General features: G+C 43.9%; 2 protein-coding genes across 6 annotated transcripts in view; both read left to right on the forward strand.

Moving 5' to 3' along the window:
- The window catches only part of LOC146496809 (uncharacterized), a 66,130-nt gene extending 62,883 nt beyond the window's left edge, over window positions 1–3,247 (forward strand). The window contains exon 2 of the mRNA XM_085142676.1: window positions 638–3,247. Within this exon, the coding sequence (XP_084998802.1) occupies window positions 2,125–3,219 (1,095 nt within the window). The 5' untranslated portion in view covers window positions 638–2,124 and the 3' untranslated portion in view covers window positions 3,220–3,247. The remainder of the gene's footprint in view (window positions 1–637) is intronic.
- bach2a (BACH transcriptional regulator 2a) overlaps window positions 1–21,848 on the forward strand; it is a 45,785-nt gene that overhangs the window by 15,120 nt on the left and 8,817 nt on the right. For 2 of the 5 annotated variants that reach the window (XM_085142664.1, XM_085142663.1), the window contains exon 3: window positions 19,096–20,445. In XM_085142664.1, the coding sequence (XP_084998790.1) occupies window positions 19,096–20,445 (1,350 nt within the window). Of the gene's footprint in view, window positions 1–6,231; window positions 10,265–19,095; window positions 20,446–21,848 lie in introns of those variants that run through there. The other 3 variants (XM_085142667.1, XM_085142666.1, XM_085142665.1) reach the window with 3 other exon arrangements.

Here is a 21,848-nt window from a genome sequence, read left to right on the forward strand (position 1 = left end):
TAAAAGGAGCAATGGAATCCAGTATTTCCAGACAAGCTTAATTGAACAGGGAAAGCAGACTATCAGTTGTCGAATGAGTGGACTTGTTAACAGGTGATGTCTGATTTAGATTTTTATAGGAGCAGCACATTTGATGACACTCAAATAAGACATGTGGTCCGAAAAATTTATGTTACAAATTTTAGTGTCAAGGAGGATAGGCCGCAAGAAAGTATGACATCCAGGGTATGACTGCGTTTGTGAGTTGGGCCTTTGACTGACTGAACCACCTCCTCTAGCTTATCCGGGGGAACACCAAGGCATTCCCAGGCCAGCCGAGAGATATAATCTCTCCAGCGTGTCCTGGGTCTGCCCCGGGGCCTCCTCCCGGTGGGACATGCCCGGAACACCTCACCCAGGAGGCGCCCAGGAGGCATCCTTGTCAGATGCCCAAACCACCTCAGCTGGCTCCTTTCGATGTGGAGGAGCAGCGGCTCTACTCTGAGCCCCTCCCGGATGGCTGAACTTCTCACCCTATCTCTAAGGGAGAGGCCAGCCACCCTTCAGAGGAAGCTAATTTTCGCCGCTTGTATCCACAATCTTGTTCTTTCGGTCACTATCCACAACTCGTGGCCATAGGGTGAGGGTAGGGACGTAGATCGACCGGTAAATTGAGAGCTTCGCTTTTACACTCAGCTCTCTCTTCACCACAACGGACTGGTACACCGTCCACGTCACTGCACCAATCCGACTGTTGTCACCCACTCCTGTCATTCGTGAACAAGACCCCGAGATACTTAAACTCCTCCACTTGGGGCAGGAACTCGTCCCTAACCTGGAGTTAGCACGACATCTAGTGGAGTCCATCACCCACTGGAAACAAGTTTGACTTGATGTTGGCTATGCAGACCAAGCTATGCGGTTGTATAAGGATAGAATGGCCCGTAGCAATGGGTCAGAAACCCTTATACTCCCCAAGCAGCTCCCACAGGTCACTCCGAGGGACATGGTCGAATGCCTTCTCCAGGTCGACAAAACACATATAGACTGGTTGGGCAAACTCCTATGCACACTCCAGGATCCTCGAGAGGGTAAAGAGCTGGTCCAGTGTTCCACAACCAGGGGGTTTGTTAGGGTGTCCCAATGACAAACTGGTCCTGAGTGAGGTACCAGACAAAGAGCGATTGAAAAGACTTCTATGAGTTTACAATCAAGGGAACAGTTCACACTGCCCTGGATTGGGTTACCGGGGCCCCACCCTGGAGCCAGGCATGGGGATGGTGCCTGAGGGTGAGTGTCTGGTGGCTGGGTCTTAGTCCATGGACCCTGTAGGCCCACCACCTGCAGGAGGCGCTGTAGGGGTCAGGTGTAATGTATGTCGGGCGGCAGCCAGGAGCAGAGGCCCCGTGGGACCGATCCCTGGCTACCAAGATACAACTAAACATAAAAGCAGAAACCAGGACTAAATTCAATACTAAATAGAAAACTAAAACATTATGTAGCCAAGTACAGGATAGGGTAGGGGAAGTTAAAGTAAGATGGAGAGAATGGGCCAATAGCTAGAGTCGTAGGAGGGAGCTGCGTGCAGAAGAATGACTGGAGCCACAGGTAAAGTTGCTTTGAATTGTATTGAACTATATAGCAACAATTAAACAGCACTTCATAAACAGGAATGAAAACATAAAATAAAATACAACAACAGCAATAATAATACCCCAGAATCCTATCTGAGCTCAGCTATGTCAGTCTTGCCAGCTTAATAGTCAGTGTTCAGTCAAGTCAAATCCAAAAGGTCAAAAGTCTGTGATTGGTGCGATTTTGTCCTACCGCACTGTTGCAATTGTTCGTGAGAGAAGAGCAACTCGGAATGGCTGTGGTTCGGTTCAAAGGGAAAGGCTCGCCATCTTCCTCATCAGGAAGAAATCCAGGTCTCACGATCCCACAAAAAAACCTAGCTTGTAAACAACAGCTAGGTTGTTTACAAGCTAGGTTTGCTAGGTCAGTCTCCGGTGCCTCCTGTAGTTCAGTCTCCGGTGCCTCCTGTAGTTCAGTCTCTTTGTAGTTCATCTTTCCCCGGCAACCCGTGACAGTACGAACCAGCCAGCATGGACCCAGCAGTTTGCAACCCTTCTGAGGAGCTAAGGGATGACATTATTTTCACTGTTGAGAATCTTCTCAGCCTGTGGCTGGAAGACCCCCCGGAAGAGCATCGCCCTCTTTTCCGGCCTCCCGTGGTTATTGGAATCGCTTCCCCCCAACCATGCTGCTTTGGACTATGGAACTGTTTATTCCGGGGCTGTGTTTTGCGTGGCAACTACTAAAGTGAACAGTTATTCACCTGCTCAGCAGCCTTCGACTCAGCTAGCTGCCCAGCCTCAAGCTCGTTTAGCTGCCCAGCCACAGGCTCGTTTAGCTGCCCAGCAGAAACCTTCAGCTCGTTTAGCTGCCCAGCATCCACCTTCAGCTCGGTTAGCTGCCCAGCAGCCACCTTCAGCTCGGTTAGCTGCCCAGCAGCCACCTTCCGCTCTGTTTCCAGTGTCAGCTGCTCACTCGCCCTTAGGTCAGTCTCCAGTGCCTCCCGTAGTTCAGTCTCCGGTGCCTCCCGTAGTTCAGTCTCCGGTGCCTCCCGTAGCTCAGTCTCCCGTGCCTCCCGTAGCTCAGTCTCCCGTGCCTCCCGTAGCTCAGTCTCCGGTGCCTCCCGTAGCTCAGTCTCCGGCGCCTCCCGTAGGTCAGTCTCCGGCGCCTCCCGTAGCTCAGTCTCCAGTGTCCCCAATACGCGTTGCCCAGGCTCCAGTGTCACCGCTACCCGTAGCCCAGGCTCCAATGTCACCGCTACCCGTAGCTCAGGCTCCAGTGTCACCGCTAGCTCCATCACTCATTCTGTCACCAGTCTCACTCATTCACTCCATGCAGGGAGAAAATCTAATTTCCACCCAGGGTGTTTTTTGCGCTTTAGCTGCTTTGGGCACAGTTATGCACTCCAGGGTCTCCCCAGAGGCTAGGTTTCAGTCCCCAGCTGATTCTGGACCCCTGAAGGTTAAGCAGCCCCCAGAGAACTACTCCGTGTCAGTGCTGTCTGGGCAGAGCCAGTGCTCAGCACAACACCCATTGTCTTCATGTCTGCCAGTGGACTCCATGCCTGCTGGCTTTGTGACCGTCTCCACTGGAGGGTCCGAGGGACTGCTCCGGCCTTTGTCTCAGTCTCCGCTGGAGGGTCCGAGGGACCGCTCCGGCCTTTGACTCCTGTCTCTGCTGGAGGGTCCGAGGGACCGCTCCGGCCTTTGTCTCCTGACGTTGCTGGAGGGTCTAAGGGGCCCGTCGTCTCCTGTCGTCGCTGGAGGGTCCAAGGGATCCGTCCAGCCTGCAGCACCACCACCTGCGGCTGCCACGCCGTTGCCTGCAGAGCCACCACCTGCGGCTGCCACGCCGTCGCCTGCAGCTCCACTGTCTCTGGCTTCCACGCCATCGCCTGCAGCACCACCGTCTCCGGCTTCCACGCTGTTGCCTGCAGCGCCATTCTCGCCTGGTCCAGCTTCAGTGTTGTCAGCCTCGTCTGGTCCAGCTTCAGTGTTGTCAGCCTCGTCTGGTCCAGCCTCAGAGCCTCCAGCCTTGTCTGGTCCAGCCTCAGAGCCTACAGACTCGTCTGGTCCAGCCTCAGAGTCTTCATCCTCGTCTGGTCCAGCTTCAGTCTTCATCCTCGCCTGCAGCAGCCTCATCGTCTTCATCCTTGCCTGCAGCAGCCTCTTCATCCTCACCTGCAGCAGCCTCTTCATCCTCACCTGCAGCAGCCTCTTCATCCTCACCTGCAGCAGCCTCATCATCCTCGCCTGCAGCAGCCTCATCATCCTCGCCAGCAGCAGCCTCATCATCCTCGCCTGGTTCTGCCTCCGTGTCTTCGCCTTCAGCCTCGCCTAGGCCAGCCTCCATGTCTTCGCCTTCAGCCTCGCCTGGTCCAGTCTCCATGTCTTCGCCTTCAGCGTCGCCTGGTTCTGCCTCGTCTGGTTCTGCGGTTGGCTTGCCACTTCATCGTCTACACCTCACACGGCCGGCCTTACCTCAACATCTCCGGCCACTTTCCAGGCTACTGGTTGCGCGTCATTGCCGTCGTAGGCGGCCTCCAGACCCCCTTCGCCTGAGTCGTCGCCGTTGCCTTCTGCACGGTTGGCCTCTGGACCAGTTCTATCGTGCCCGCCGCTGCCTTCCACACGGCCGGCCTCCGGACCAGCTTAGTCATCTCCGACGCCGCCGCCACTGCCTTCCGCGCGGCAAGCCTCCGGACCTCCTTCGCCTGCGTCGCCGCCGCTGCTGCCTTCCGCAAGGCCGGCCCCCTGAACTGTTCAGACTCCTGTGCTGTGTTTCCTGTTTTACTTTGAAGGTCTCTGTCTGAAGTCAGTGCGTTCTGTTTATGTTTCCCCTGCCTCGTCAGCTGTGATGTCTCCCAGGTGTGTTTCCCTCCTGTTTTCCATCCCCTGATTGCTGGTGTGTATATTTATAGTGTGTGTTCCCTCGTCCTCGTTGCTGGTTCGTCTGCGTTATTCCCCTCGGTCACTCTGTGTATTTTGCCTCGTCTTCCTGTGCATTCTCTCCGCGTTGTTCTCCCTGCAAGGTACCCTCATTCATGTTCAGGTTTTGTTGTTTAAGTTTTAGTTTTCCCAGTTTAGAGTGTTTTCAGTTCTGTTTTTCGCCACCCTTTCTTTTGTGTTGTACATCACTGTCGCAATAAAGCTCGCTCACCTCAGAAGCCACCTGCATTTTGGGTCCTTTAATAATTCACATGGCTTGCCCCGGCAACTTGTGACAATTTCTATCAGAAATCATAAATAAACCATGAACTATGGTAGATTATTTTTTATAGTACTGCCCCTTTGACTGAATTACAGGAGCATTGCTTTGCACTGCATAGCAATGAAGCAATATGTTAATGTTAATGTACAAAATAAACTTACCAAAACTATACAAAAGCCCACAGGCTGTAGTTTTACAGTATGTGGTAACGTATCAGCACAGTAAGAATACGCGGAGACATCTATACAGTGCCGCTCGAACATCAAATGTAACACGAAAATAAAATAGATTCATAACCTTTAAGATCAAAATTAAGTTATACCAACATCTTATTTTAGTGCATTTAATATTCAACAAGTAATACTAAACCATCATCAGCACACAGCTGAGTGCTCAGAGTAGCTGAACTCCGTGAGAAACCCCGTGTGTTCTCCCACAGTGAAAACGTGGTTAGCTATAGCTACAGCTATGAGCATTAGGCTACTTAGCTTTTCAATTAGCCTGATTCGCCCGGTCCCAGTTTAACTCACCAGCACGCTTCTAATATTCAACTCTCAGAGAGGATCTTGTCCGCTTCATTCGCACCCGTGCAGATCTACACCATTGGAATTAGGCCATTATATTCCCCGTTAACTTCTTGTAGGCTTGTTAGTTTCAAGGTTAGCTTGACAGCTTCTGACTCACCACAATGGTTCCAAAGTCCAAAATGTTCTCAACAAATCAGGTCCGTTTCTCCAAGGTCCATGAAGATCTCCGGTATGGATATTTGCTCAATTTATTGGCGGCGAAAATCAGCAATGGTCTCGTGCACATCCATCTCTCTCTGTGTCTGAGCACATGTCACCGTACAGTAGTGATCGGTTGGTCGCGAACGAAATGGCTCTTAGAGCCGGATCTTTGAAGTGAACGATGCGAGCCGTGGGGTTTTTTTTTCTTTCTCTTACCCTCTCTTTCACTTTTTTTTGCTTTACGCTGCAAGTCACCCTTGTGTTTGCGCTGAGGGGGCGGTGCGGGAGTTACACTCAGCAGTAGCACACAACAAGAGCAGGAGGGAGAGGGAAAGAAAGACAGCCGGGAGCAACAACAAGAGACAACACCGTCACATTGGAAAGGTACAGTAAAGAAAATGAGTGACACCAAGAAAAGAAGCAACGTCTGGAGCCATTTCAATCTTATTGACAAAACAAAGGCAGAGTGTAGAGTCTACAAGAAAAGGATATCATATAGAGCCGGCTCCACAAACAACATGCACAGGCACCTGAGAACTGTCCACCCATCAGTGCAATGGGAAGTTAAAACGCAGTCAGTTGAGTGTGATATTTTTTTTCCCATATTTTAATTTATATTTTACTGTGTTGTGGTTTGCAGTGTTTTGTGTTGTTTCACTTTAAATTTGTTTAAAAGGAAAAAGCTAAAAATTTAAGTAGTTAAAAGTTTAAATGTATGAAATGTAAATAGTTGTTTTTTGTATTTTATAATTAATTTATTACATTTTATGTGGAGTGAATAAATAAAAGTATATTTACAGTGGCCCCTAGAGACAAAGCACGTACACACTCCTAAACACAACAGAAGTGCTCCAGGATGCTAGGGGCCGTGTTGAGCTTTTGTTACCTAGTGGCTACACAAGCCAGGAAGTACCAACAATCGGATTGGGTGTGTGGTAGTAACAGGTAAATGAAGTTTGTTTTTTTAAAATTATTTTTATTTGCTTTTATTTGTTGTTCTGCTTTGTTTGTATGACTCATTAAAAGTAATTTGGCAGGTAACATTTTTATTTCAGAAGTTTTCTCTTGTGGTTTGTTTGTTAACAGAATTAAATCTTGACATACAGGAAATGCGTTATCATTTTAAAAGTAACTCGCATCATTTGGTAATTTGTCATTTAACCACAGTGTGGTTTTAAGTGCAGCAATGAACGGGTCTTATGCCAGCAGTAGATTCTTTCTTCATTTTAAAATGTTTTGAAGGACAAATATAGCAAATTTAAATGTACTAAAAAGTAATGTTGTATTACAGCAGTATTATAGTACATAGGAGTGGTTGTAGCTCAGGAAGTAGTTTATCTACTAATCAGAAGGTTTGTTGCATTCAAGTTTAATTTGACAAGATACTGAATCCCAAGTGGCTCTCTGATGCATCTATCATCCATCCATCCATTTGCTTCCGCTTATCCTTTTCAGGGTCGCAGGGGGATGCTGGAGTCTATCCCAGCTGTCATAGGGCGAGAGGTGGGGTACACCCTGGACAGGTCGCCAGTCTGTTGCAGGGCTAACACACAGAGACAGACAACCAATACGCACTCACATTTACTCCTATGGGCAATTTAGACTTTTCAATTAACCCACAAAGTGCATGTCTTTGTCTGTGAGGCAACAGTGCTAACCACTGTGCCATCGTGCTGCCTGCATACATACAAGTGCTTGTAAGAATGGGTGAATGAGCTGTGTTGTATATAATGATTTGAGTGCTCAAGTACAGTAAAAAAAAAAAAGTGCTATACAAGAACCAGTGCATTTACCTTTACATAGCATCTGCCTTTTGAGAACTTAGTTATCTCCCTCTCTATCTTTTTCTCATTCCAAAATTATTTGGAAAAGTATTGAAAGAAATAACTTAATAACTGGTTAATAATGTTTTATTAACTGGTTGCTTAAAATATTGTCAAAAGACTCATTATAAAGCAATAAAGATCTGAGTGAGTTAAAAACAAATAAAAGTGACAGCTTACAGATGTGGCTTAACAGGACTAAACATAAACCTACAGGTAGATAAGTAAAATCTGTTTGCTTACTTTAAAGTACACAGCTTCCTTCTTTCTCTCTTTTCTTTTTCTTTCTGTCTTATTTTAAAAAATAAAGTCAAATATGTCAAAATAGCTACCCAGCAATCTGAAAAAACTTTTTCTTATGTTCCTGGGTGAAAGGTCCAGGTACTTTAGTTATAAGAAGTTACAGGCACTGAAACACCAGCCAGAATAAAAAGAAGTGAAAAGATCTTGTATGTGATAAGGGGCAGCATTGTTTCAGTTCAAATGCAGAAAGCCATACATAGCAAAGCTGTTGAAACTACAGTCTTGTCATCTCCATTCACTCCAATGGACCATTTTTTACAGCAATGGTGGATCATGGAGCCTCGCAAATAGTTCCTGGAAGTTAGTAACAGCTGTGCCAGCACTGAAGTTTCAGATGCACTTTTAGAAGGTAAGAAGTTTAAACTCAGGTTTTTTAAATGTTATGAAATCAGAAAGAAAGGCATTCAGTTGTGATTTTTTGCTGTGTTGACCAAGTGAAATATTAGCTAAATATAGCATTGAGGAATTAAGCTGTCTGGTCTGTTTAAAGTCATTTATCCTCTGCTATGTACAAACTGGTATGATAACTGCACAACAATCAGGGAAACTGATAGCTATTTTTCTGATATATGGCTTTAAATAAGAAAACAGTATTTTTGAGAAGTTTTGTATACAGTTGACTGTTAGCATCTGTGTGACGTTACAGCTCAGCTGATGATAGAAGCAGAGGGAAGGCGGAGGACTCAGACTGAAAAGACAAGGTAAGTTTAAAATATGACACCAGCTCTGAAAAGAAGAATCATCTACGACAAATTGGGGAATTATAAAGCAGTTTTATACAGCTGTATTACGTATGTTACCACACACTTTTTTTTTAGTATATATTGAATTTTTCAATTCAATTCAATTCAATTTTATTTATATAGCGCCAAATCACAACAAAAGTCGCCTCAAGGCGCTTCATAGATACAGAGAAAAACCCAACAATCATATGACCCCCTATGAGCAGCACTTTGGCGACAGTGGGAAGGAAAAACTCCCTTTTAACAGGAAGAAACCTCCAGCAGAACCAGGCTCAGGGAGGGGCGGGGCCATCTGCTGTGATTGGTTGGGGTGAGAGAAGGAAGACAGGATAAAAGACATGCTGTGGAAGAGAGACAGAGATTAATAACAGATATGATTCAATGCAGAGAGGTCTGTTAATACATAGTGAGTGAGAAAGGTGACTGGAAAGGAAAAACTCAATGCATCATGGGAATCCCCCGGCAGCCTACATCTATTGCAGCATAACTAAGGGAGGATTCAGGGTCACCTGGTCCAGCCCTAACTATATGCTTTAGCAAAAAGGAAAGTTTGAAGCCTGATCTTAAAAGTAGAGATAGTGTCTGTCTCCTGAATCCAAACTGGAAGCTGGTTCCACAGAAGAGGGGCCTGAAAACTGAAGGCTCTCCCTCCCATTCTACTTTTAAATACTCTAGGAGCACATAAATTCATAGTAACTGATGACACACTGTTTACCATCAACAACTAATTCATTTACATCATTAAAATTGGTTGTTAGAAATCACACCTTATCTCCTGATGCATTTACCCGTCCAGGTCTACACTGGTATGTCTAACATTTTCTTTCTCTCTCTTAACTCTGCCAGCTCAGGTATCTCAGGATAATTCAGCCTGAAAACTTTGCACTAAGACAGCACCCGGACCATAAGACTCATCTCCCTGAGTGTTTCAAGCTTATGAAGCTAACACTATATTTGCCAGTATTTTGGGCTTTGTTTGTAAGAAAAAATATTTATTACTTGAATATGATTTGCTGTATTTGTTGTTGTTTTAATTGATGATTATATTAATCTTGTTTTAAAATAAAGAATGATTTTTCTCCTCTTGGTTTCAGGTCACTCTTTTTTTTTTAATGTACTGTTATCTCTGAGAGAGTACAGCTTCCCCATGCACCACAGCACACAGCAGTACAGAACAAATACAATAACAGTGGGAAAAGAACATACGCAGGTGAACATTCAGTTTTTCTCATAGTTATTTGTGATTTTTATAATGAATTGATTTTTGTAACTTGCAGTTGCAAGTTAATAGACAACATAAACATAGACGTGTTTGTGAGAAAACAATTATAAGACTAAAATAGCTTTTAATAGCAAGCATGTGGGGATACACTTGATACACAGCAATTTGGGTTTTAACACATCCTGAATCCTGTAAAATTTAAAATTTAACAGTAGATGGACAGAGAAATTCCTGCTTCTGTTACACAAACAGTGGACGCTATTATGGTCCACCGTGTCCATTTCCCACTTTGCCTTTCCAAAACATAAAATATACACACATATAGAAGTTGCAGTAATCTGCAGTAACAACAGATGGAGGTAGCCAACAGGAAAATAATCACAGACATTATCAACACATTTACATGTACACACTGTTCTGTTATCACTAAAAGTTGCAAAATGTTGTATCACTAAAATATTCTCAGTCAGTTGTTATTTATTATGTGTTTACAGCGCCCTCTGTGGTTGCTTCAAGTAGTGCACTTTAGAAACGGCTTTATTTTGAAACAACTTTATTGAACAGGAAGTCGGCTCAAGAAAAGCAAGTGAGCAAAAAGAAGGGAAACATATCGGCACACAGTTTATGGTGTCCTGTTGGAAAAAATACTGTCCACATCTTCGGTTTATGGTTGTATCGCCGGTATGTACTTAAAGTATAAGTTGCAACTTTGTTTTTTGTACAATATGTTGCCCGCTAATGCAGTAATTGGCTGTAAAGCTAGTCCTTTTGTTAAGCTAGTTACCCGCGATTTTGGAGGTCGCCTGGGATAGCATCAGAATCAGAATCAGAATCAGAATTTATTTGTCACATACAGGTTGCCCTGCAGTAAAATGAGACACCCCCCCCCCCCCCCCCCCCCCGACCTTACACACATAACACAGACATTACATTGGGGTTACAAGTCGGAGATCGGCAGTTACGGAAAAAAACACTGAAATGTACACACAATGGGAAGGTACAAGAGGAAAAAAAGAGACCCCTACTCATGCTGTGCTTCCATGGTAGGACAGCACGAGAACAGGAAACAAAAAAACTCCTCTGCACAAAAAAAGCACATGAATGTTCACAGCACAACATTATGAAGACATAACAAGCCACAGGGTTGGGTAGGGGATGAGGAGTAATCCCAGGCAACACAGCAGACATCCTGCCACTGCGCCGACTCGCCAGCGCGGGCCCAGACCCGCCTCGTGTTCCCAGGAGGTAACAAGCATCGAAGGCGTTGGAAAGGGAAGGGGAGATGAGTGAGTGCTTATCAGTGTAAGTGTGTGCGTGTCCATAGTTCAGCTGAGACGGTGTCCTTCGCCCTATCAGGCTAAGTAAACAGTCCTCCAGCCAATCCAGGTGGCCTTGCAGGGATGGGGAGAATAGTCATCACACAGTCGTTATCAGGGAGTGTTTGTCCGGCTTCAGCCTTGGGCCTGTGCAGCTGGCGCCGTGGTGGTGTCTGCATTTGATCCCGAATTTGTTGATTTGTTGAGAATTTTCAAAGCTGATCTTTTAACACTCTGATACTGGTCTCTCGATCTCCCGTTGGAGAGCCGCGAGCCTCCCCATGATGGTATCAAACTTCTGATCCGTGGTGTTATCATTCTTTTGATTCTGAGACCTCACAACTGCAGTGATCCGTTCTGTGATGTGATCCAGCTTTCGCTCAAGGTTCTCATTTTGAGCAGGGCCCTCTCTGATGTATCCCACCATACGCTCAATGGTGTTGTTTTGAGCCTTCACAGCAGCTGTAAGCGTCTCCAAGGTGTTAACCATGCTGCGTTCGTTGTGAGAGGTCGCGACTCGTCCCGTCGCTTCGATTCCAGCGGGCAGCTTTGGGGGGTTTGAACAGCCGGTTCCGCTCTCTTATTTCTCCGATAAGTCAGGGCCATGCCAGCTCTGATCAGCAAGAACCCCGTTATCATGGTTCCGAATAGGTAAACATCTTCAGCGTCCTCGATCGACAGTCCCGCCAGGCACACGACCCTCCATTTCTGCCACCCGTCCATCGTGTAACCGGCAGGGAAAGTCCCTCCGGGGCACTCGGGCTCTCCCGAGCCCAGACTTCTCGTTGAGAAGAGGGTGTCAATAGCATTCAGAGACCAGTTGATCAAATCCATAATTCTCTTTTAGGTTTTAGAGAACAGACAGTGAGAGACTGTTCCAGGGAAAAGAATAATGCACATGAGACAGACAAGGACAGAGAGGCTAAGCAGGGAAGATAAGGGTAAGGAGGAGAGGAGAAAAATGCGACCGCCTCCGCTGAGAGCCAAAAGAGAAGGCAGTAGTAGCTTAAAAAGTTTACATAATTAGACATATGCTATGTAGTAGCATTGTGGTATTTAAATGCATATTATGCTGCACATATGCATGTCATGACTGTATTTTTTGTCTTGTTTTTAGTTTTACCCTTTTGAATGTCAGTAAACCTGTTGACAACGCTCATCGGTCTTCAGAGTGGTGATATAAGAAAGGTGTTAATGCCCCTGCATCAGACATGCACCCATAACGGCACACACACATATTAGCTGCCTAGATTAATCGATTCTGACTATTAAGGACCCTCAAATGTACTTGCTATGTTTTTTGCTCACTACTGACTTCGCGGCTTTAAAGACATTATCTCCCTCTGCTGGTAATGCAATTTCTGCATGCAGGAATGGATTACCATTTCATGTTTTGGAGAAACAAAGCATGAAAAGGAGACGGTGGAGCTGCGCGTCTATGCCGGTTGATGTTTAAGAGTATACCAGATAAAAAACATGGAGAAAACATAACCTTTCTTGCTCAAGAGGGGTAGGGAGAATGGATGGAACAGTAGGGTTGGCAGAAATTGAGCTATTTTTTGGCACATAAGGCAAGAGTATTAATGGAAGTAGTCTCCTAGTTACTGCCACTCCTATGTTCATTAGGGAACCACTGGCTAGCACTGTAATGCCCCAGATCTGTCATAATGATGAATATAGTTATGTGATTGCAATCTGTCTTACAGGCCTCCATGTTGCACTGAGGCATGTAATACAACATGAATGTTGTACTGTACTGAAATGCTTTTGTAAGGAAATACAGCATGTATACAACAAAACCAATCAGTATTTGCAGTTGTCTCTTTGTTGTCGTGGCAACCAACACCCATGAGCATGTCTGAACTTTGTCATTGAATTGTTTTTTTTGTTTGTTTGTTTGTTGTTTAATTAAAATATAGGCACATAGTGTGGAGTTGATTTATATATATATATGTGTGTGCGTGAATGCGTGTATATAATTCCCCACTTGCCCTGTAGTCGGTCGGTCTTTAACCTTCAAGCTCGGGTACTCTCCCTCTGGAGAGGCTGTACTCATGGATCTTTGTTGTTTAATCCTGGATAGTGGTTGTGACATTCACTAGTTTTAAGCCTCCTTCCTTCTGCTTAGCGTATAGTCTCAGGGTGCTGGACTTGGGGTGAAACCCTCCATGCATGGTAAGGAGCTTCTGTGTCTTGATGTCAGTGGCTTCTGTTTCCTCCTTTGGACACTTTGTTATCCCAGTGATTTCCTGGATCTTGTTTTTCCCATTCAGCTGACTCCTCAAAACTTGCCTTACTCTCTGCAGCTATTTGGTGGGTGCCCACATAGCAAAATTGGTATGGCCTGGATCTGGCCCACAAAATGTGCTTACACATGGCCCACATACTGCAAAGAATGACGGCCCTTTGGTGGCCCAGATCTGGTTTGCCAGAGGTGGCCCACACATGGGCCAGCACAAGGCCAGTTGCAGACAGACTGTTGGTCCTGTGCTGGCCCATATGTGGATCACATGTGCAGCCACGGGCCAGTTGCAGACACGCTGCTGGCCCAGAACAGTTTCAGCTCTGTTCCCAAATGTCAGCCTAATGTTTACCTTAATCAAGCCATGTAATAACAACATGTGCGGAACATAATAGTGCAAAACTAACATAAAGAAACTCTGTTCAGACAGTGAATGGACTGATTCTTATATAGCGCTTTTCTACTACAACATGCCACATTCACACACACTTTCTCTAAACTGAGTGCTTCCTAACTTGTTCCTACACATTTACACTCTTGACATGCAGACTGGAGGAGCTAGGGATCAAACCACTAACCTTCCGATCAGTAGGTGACCTGCTCTACCTCCTGAGCTACAGCTACCCAGTGGTAAACATGAGTAAACTCTCACTAGCTTTTGGATAAAGCATACACTCACGAACCTGTCAAACCTGCATTTGAAAATTTGGCTACCATAGCAGTATAGTACTGCAACATGGCATTTGGGTCTTCTAACTAAAATAGGAAAATAGGAACATAAACAGTGCCATCATAGCCAGACCTGGCCCACATGTGGTTGACTGGTGTCAACCACATGTGGGCCTGCCATGACACTAGTCAATCAGAAGTGCCAGCTTGATGGTGGATCCAGGGAAGACCTGTTTTCTATGAGCCTGGGCCACATAAACCAAGCCATAATCGGGCCAGATATGGCATGCCATCACATAAACAGTGCCATCATTGCCAGACCTGGCCCACATCTGGTTGACATACCACTTACCATGCCAGAAGTCAGCCAGCCAGCAAAGCTGGCTTGACACGAGATCTGGGCTAGACCTGTCTGCTATGTGGGTGGTTGTGACTTCCCTAGTGGCCTCTTGACAGTTTCTATTTTCCTGTGGGATTCCCAGGTGCCTGTCACTGTCCTCAATGTCTGCAAGGTTGCCTTCCGGTAGTACAATCCCTTTCAGTACTGACTACCTTCCCTCTCTTTGTTATAATATGACACCACTTCTCCAGTCCAAATGACATGCCAATGTTGCTGTAGATTCTAGTGGTATGCATCAGTAAATTGATATCTTGGCCACTCCTGGCATACAGCTTGGTGTCATCGATGTAGAGGAGGTGGCTGATGATTGCACTATTCCATAGACAATATCCATAGCCGGTCTTGTTAATGATCTCAATGAGGGGGTTGATTAGAATTAGTGAACCTTTGACTGCTGTTAGCCAATCTATTAGCCGCAAGTAACAAAGCCACTCACATACTGGTGCAATGATGAAAGTCCTCATAATTAAACTAAGCACTAAAATACTTTTAGATATCTAAAGGTGAACTTAATCTAACTTCAGACCAACGTAAAACAGTCTCAACCACTAATATTCTTTTTTCTCCTCTTCTTCTTTTTACATTTTTTTCTTTTCTTTTCAGCTTTCAATATTGTTTTCATTTCTTGACTTCCTTTCAGTGTAGATAAGCATTGGCAACACTTTTTAAGCAACTTTTCCTCCAGAAGTTTCCTCCATTGAGTTACTGAGGGATAAGGTTAAATAGCCCCAAAAGTTACCTCCTGTCTCCTAACCACGTTTCCTCAACCTCAGTGGACACAGCACAAGGTCACCAACACTCAGACAAACCTCCACATCAGCATTGTTTCAAATTTTGTTACTTCAAACTTTTCCCTCCACAAAGAAATCATAACTTTAAGCTGTTGCACCATCTCCTTCTCTAGAATCTTGAAACAGTTATGTCATTGACAAGCCATTAACATTTCACACCCCATGTCATACCCTAGTAAACTGCCAAGTGCACAAAACACTGAAACAAAAAAGGCCCTTTACTTTGTGATGGAAGTTTTGTAGTTTATGCTCACATTTAGATTCAGGTGCTCAGAATTTTACTGTAGAATGTTGTATAGCCTTTTATTTCTCAGGTGAAGGACATTCATTTGTCACTATGCCTTGGCTGATCGCATTGCAGACTTTATTAACAGGGGCGACCGTGGCTCAGGGGGTTGGGAAGCGCATCTGTAACCGGAAGGTCGCCGGTTCGTACCCTGGGCTCTCTGTCCTGGTCATTGTGTTCTTGGGCAAGACACTTCACCTACCGCCTACTGGTGTTGGCCAGAGGGGCCGATGGCGCGATATGGCAGCCTCCCTTCTGTCAGTCTGCCCCAGGACAGCTGTGGCTACAACTGTAGCTGCCTCCACCAGTGAATGAATAGTGGCATTGTAAAGCACTTTGGGTGCCTTGAAAAGTGCTATATAAATCCAATCCATTATTATTATTATTTTTAAAGGGAAATTTCATGACAACTTCTATTTGTAAGAGTGACAACAACTGGTATAAATGGACATGAGAAAAAGAGAAGTGCGATGTTCTGAGAACCTAAAAACATTTACACAAGACACAACAGAGTGCAGTGGATGTCTGCAGTACTGACATTGTAATTCTTCTTTTTACTATTCATGTACAAGTATTGAGTATATTGATCACAATATACTTCTGATGGTAAATCATACAGTTTATGGTCAGACATTCTTTTTAGATTAGTGGCTACTCTCTCTCTCTCTCTCTCTCTCACTCACGCTCTCACACACACACACACACACACACACACAAACAGATTCTTCAGTGAGATTTCTTATATTCAAAATCATGAATAATGATGGGTTAGAAACACATTTTTTTAAACTTTCCACATTCCTGCAGCCAGACACAGACACTAATCTGCCAAGGTCATGTCGGTGCACACAAAATCCCTTAAAGCATTAAAACAGACACTGTCATTATTTAAAATGCATTTCTCGTTCAAAATATTAATCAGACTTCTACTTTCATTATATTGTTAACTAAGAATAAAGATGATTTATTATTAGCAAGAGCATGTATAGATAAACGCTGTTTTAGCACTCTGTATTTTAACCTAAAAGGCTGGATGTTGAGACCTTTTACCTTCTCTGAAGATGTGATGACAGGTAATACACTTTCCCACCTATCTCAACAATAGAGAGCTGTAGACGATGCTAGCTCACAATAGACTTATACTATACGCATACCATTATACATACATTTTACTGAACAAGCACATACACACACCAACATAGAGTAAACGTATACATTTTGTAACGGTGTCAAAAACCCTGCCCATCACATTCACACTTAACAACTCTAAAGTAAACCTAATGCAAAAGAGTTGAAGGATGAATAACAGTAAGAAGTAAAGGGATCCAGACAAGAATGAGTAAATCAGAAATGTGAAAAAATAACCATGACAGTGGTTGATTGGTCACTTATGGGGCACAATTATCAGCTCACAATATCTAACTCCCAACTGTTATGTGCCATCTCCTTTTTCTTCTTTTACTATGAGGAAGAGTGTTGTAATTGATCTCTTCCAGTTTCATAAGCACTCTGTGACCAAATTAATAGATTTATTATGTATTATAAGTTTAAAGCTACTAAATATTACATCAGCCCGTGTGTACATATAATACACTGTTCTTGGTCTCATTGTTTTTCAGCCACACGACTTGGACACGTTGAAGTAACTGAGCTGACCATGAACTCCTGTAGTATTCTAGTCAAATGTGATGTTAAAAGTTGTCTGAAATTAGTGGATATAATAGGATGATGATCTGCACTCCGTCGTTACAGTTGTTACATCAATTTGGAAAATTTATTTTTTCTTTGGAAAAATGTTTTATTTACATAGTGCTGTTAGTGTCCCCCTGTACTCTGTGATTCTTATGCCAGTGTTTGTCCTATAGCAAAGAATATAGTTTGTAAGTGCCCTTCAATTATAGCACTTGGTATTTTCAGCAAACCTTATGCAGTAGTTGGAGATGTGTAATATAGTACAATTGTGTACTGTGGTGTGTGATCACTTTTCTACATATCTCTAAAAACACAGATTTACTCAAAAAAACAGGCCACATTTCAACTGAAATAAGTGCATCCGGAAAGTAAAAACAGTGCTCCAGTTGTTTTATAGGCCTTACCTGACGTTATACCGTAGTGACACACATTAGATGACCCCACACAGTCATGCAAGTGCTTTCCTGAGGCCTCTGGCTATCATTACTGCTCCTGTATCGTCACCAGGAACTAGCTTGCCTGCAAACATGAATACCTTTGGCAATGTGGTGTACTTTGGAATAAGGCTGTAATATGACAAAACGTGGTACAAGTGAAGTCCTGGGAATTTTTTCACTGTATATTAAAATATTGATTACAAAAATTTAATTCAGTTTTATTTATATAGAACCAATGATACAGAGAAGACAGAAAAACCCCAACAATCAGATAACTCCCTGTGAGCAAGTGCTTTGGGGACAGTGGGAAGAAAAAAAACTCCCTTTTAACAGGAAGAAAACTTTGGCAGAACAAGGCTCAGAAAGTGGCGGCCATCTGCCATGACCGACTTGGGTTGAAGTGAGGAAGACAGAACAAACATGCTGTGGAAGAGAGACAGATATTAATAATAAGTAACGATTAAATGCAAAGTGGTGTATAAACACATAGTGAGTGAAAAAGGTGACTAAAGAAGATATACTGCATCATATGAAGCCCCCAGCAGCCTAGACCTGTTGTAGCATAACTAAGGGAGGGGTTGAGGTCACATGATCTAGTCCTAACCAGAAGCTGGAAGCTGAAGGCTCTGCCTCCCTTTCTACTTTTAAATACTGTAAAAACCACAAGTAAGCCTGCACCCTTACAGTGAAGTGCTCTATTGGGGTGATAGGTTACAATGGGGCTTTGCATTCAGTTCTGCATTTAACAGGGAGCCAATGAAGAGAAGCCATTATAGGAGAAATATGCTTTCTATTTCTTCTCCGTGTCAGTACTCTTGCTGCAGGCTTTTCAGGGACATCCCGATAATAACAAATGACAGTCGTCCAAGTGATAAATGCATGAACTAGTTTTTCAGCATCACTCTGAGACAGGATATTTCTAATTTTAGAGATATTGTGCAAATGAAAGAAAGCAGTTCTTCGTATTTGTTTAACATGTGCATTGAAGGACATGTCCTGGTCAAAAATGACTTGAAGGTTCCTCACAGTGTTACTGGAGGCCAAGGTAATGCCATCCAGATTAAGAATCCGCTTAGATACAATATTTCAAGGATTTTTTTAGGGCCGAGTACAATAACCTCTATTTTACCTGAATTTAGAAGCAGAAGATAACAGAGCTGACTTAAAAGAGGAGCATTGTGTGTTAACTGTCTATATCTACAGGAAAATCAAAAAGTATTAAGATGGTAAACAGGGCATGGACACACCTATAAAAACAATAAATGCAAGAGTTTCCAGTAGATTCAAGTCAAACACACTTAAATGTGCTTCCAAAGACAAAAGCTAACTGTGGCCACAGTAATTGAAAAGAAATGGCGCTTCACTTCTGATTTGTTTATAATTGATGTTAAATTTTAGGATTTCACTTGGCAAGCAGTGTTTGGCTTGCTTGTCCTGATGTAAGGTCACTGCTTGTATATGGCAACTAACTGAGGGTGGGAGTGGCAGTGATTAGTGTAGTGATACTGAAGATTTGACTTTAGTCCATATTTAGGGGAGGTGTTGAGGTTTGCAGGCTCAGCTTTTGATGTGAGCTGTGATCTGGTCTTCCAAAAGAAATTTGCATCGATATAATATGATCTCATTTTTAAATCGATGTTTTTCATTCTTCAATTTGACTCTTCAATTCTGTTCCACAGGTGACAGCCAAAGGTTTCGCTCCACTGCTTCAGTTTGCCTACACCGCCAAGCTGGTTTTAAGTCAGGAAAACATCCATGAAGTAATTGTGTGCGCGGACGTCCTAGGTATCCATAATTTGGAGGACTCTTGCTTCCGGTTCCTTCAAGCCCAGCTTAAGAATGACAGCCAACCTAACCATAATGGCACGGTGGAATACGATGATCATATCACAACAGAGAATCCAATCTTTTCTGAGGAAATATCCTGTGATGATTCTGCAGACATAAGGCAGCAGGACAGCCATGTTCTTGCTGACCTGCCGCAGTGTCCAAAATATAAGAAATATCAGGATGCAATTTGTGACAACAAGCACAATGTAGAGAACCATCATATTAGTAATGACATCATTTTGGTTAACCATACCTCAATTAGCCCTCTGAGCTCACACTTCACCGACACCTCCAGGATCAAAGAAGAACCCTGTTTATTTGAGGAAGAAGGAGATGAAAGGAATGACAGCAACTCTGACTTGTGTACTGAGGAGGTATTGGAGATGGAGTTAGAGGTAGAAGGGGTTCCAGTAGAAGATGTGCAATCTTCCAGCCAAGTATCATACTCTTCCTGTTTGCATTCATACCTCCAGAGAGGTGGTCTCAGCAGCATGCCAAGCACCACCATTCAGCAGCTACTAAGCAACCAGCTGTCTCTCAACCATTACAAAGAACTGGTCATACAGAGACCACAAACCAAGAGGGAATCTCTGGATGAAGTTGACCTCAACACTGGCATTGCCAATGTGATACCAGCAGCACTTACTGGTATAAGTAGAAACCTTGAAAATTCGGTGTCTAAGCATGAAGGGAAGCTGGACAGACGCAGTGTCATTTTCTCTTCTGTGCCTACAAAGCAACATATGCTGTCCCATACATATGTTGATGAGGCCATCTCAACCTTGATGCAGGAGGAATCCCTTCCCTCTAGTCAGTCATTCCTGATTGCCAGCTGCCCCGTTTCAACAAAAACATCAGTGGACTCTCCTACTACTTCTAAATCATCCAACCAGATTTCCAGCCCCCGTGCCTCATACTCTTACCCAGAGGATGCAACCATTGGTAGCTCATCTTCTACTTCGTCCCAGTTTGACTTTTCCTCATCGTCACAGTCAGGCTCAATTTCTGGACTTCCTCACTGCCTGGCTGGGATGGTGGAGCACAGGAATCCCCACAATGAAGGAGTCCTCACTCAAGATTGCACAAAGATTAAATCTGAAAAGACATTCAGTGCTAGTGGTGGGAACTCCAGTGATGAATCAGGCTCTTTCTCAGAGGGAGACAGTGAAAGTGGCACCTCTCGAATCTCTGGACCTGAGGTTAGTATGGCTCTTTATTATACTCAGTGTGTTGGCATTAAGGTCGTCTGGGAACTGTCTTTCTGGCATGAGAACTGTGTTAAAGCAGAACTGTATATATTTGGCTTAGCAACCTCAAAATTACTGGGATCATTGATTTATCCTTGAATTTCGTTGTTGGTCATTGATCACATTTGGAATAAGTTTACAAGGATGAAACAAACACACCTTTGTGACATAGTGTTTTTTGTCTTGTCTCCTGTCTTATGTCTTGGTGATAAAGCCATTAAATCCCTAAAGGTTGATTCTGTTCGTCTAGACGTAGCGTGGCAGAGCAGTAGGGCGGTGCAGGACAGAGTGAAATTGGTACAGTGTATGATACGAGTGACAGATTGTTTCAAGGTGGTGGTAGCATTCCATCAGGGATCTGCTCTCAGGCTCTTCTTGTTTGCAGTGGTGTTGGACAGGTTTGCAGATGGGGTCAGGCTTTGTGCACTATGATGTTTGTAGACAATGCTCTGGATGCTGTAGAAAAGAAGAGGAATGAAAGTCAGTAGAAGTGAGACAGAATACATGTTGAGAGGGAGGCAGGTGTAAAACTGACGATGTCAAGAGCAGAAGTAGAGATAGTGAAGTTTGATGAATTTAAATACCAAACTGCACAAAACGGCAAAGAAGAGAGTGCAGGCAGGATGTCCATGGATGTGCTGCCCACATCTCCCATCTGCTGACCCAAGCTCCAGTTATGCAGGTTATGAATATATACAGTACTGAGCAAATGTTGGAGGCCAGTCTGTGACTGATGGGCTGACTGTGTGTTTTTCTAGCCAGTTATGCTTTTACTACATTGGCGGTGTGTTTGGGATGGTTTTCATACTGACAAATGAAGCTTTTGCTAAACAGACTCTTTCCAGATGATATTGCCGTATGGATCAAAATAGTGTGGCATACCTAGGCCGTTGCTCCGTATAGCCTTCACTGAGGAATGGCTTCTCTCCAGCAACCCTTCCACTGAGACCATTTACAAACAGTTTGTGAATCAGCTGAAGGGCCACACGCATCTCTGATGTCCTGTGTTAAGTGACTTTCAGATAGGCTCAAAAACAGCAAATGAATACTGTCACTTCTTCTTTTCTCCTCAGTTCAAACCATGTTCAGTTTGTCCAGGTTTAAAATTACAGCTATAAAAATTAAATTTTATAGCTGTTAAAATGGGATATCTTTCATATTTTTCCTAAGTTCAACAAAAGAAATGGGTGCAAATGGTATATTTTTGTGACAGGTTGTGAGTAAATAAGTGCCTCTTTCCATTGTCAGCAAAATAAATGATACCATACTTGAATGTTGGCATTGTTGTGCTGAGCATTGCTTGTTTGAAGAGAACAGTTTGTGCTGTTGTAGTGGACTGTTCTGATGCAAGCTAA

Source organism: Neolamprologus multifasciatus, chromosome 19, assembly GCF_963576455.1.
Source record: "Neolamprologus multifasciatus chromosome 19, fNeoMul1.2, whole genome shotgun sequence".
In the NCBI taxonomy this organism is placed as follows: Eukaryota; Metazoa; Chordata; class Actinopteri; order Cichliformes; family Cichlidae; genus Neolamprologus; species Neolamprologus multifasciatus.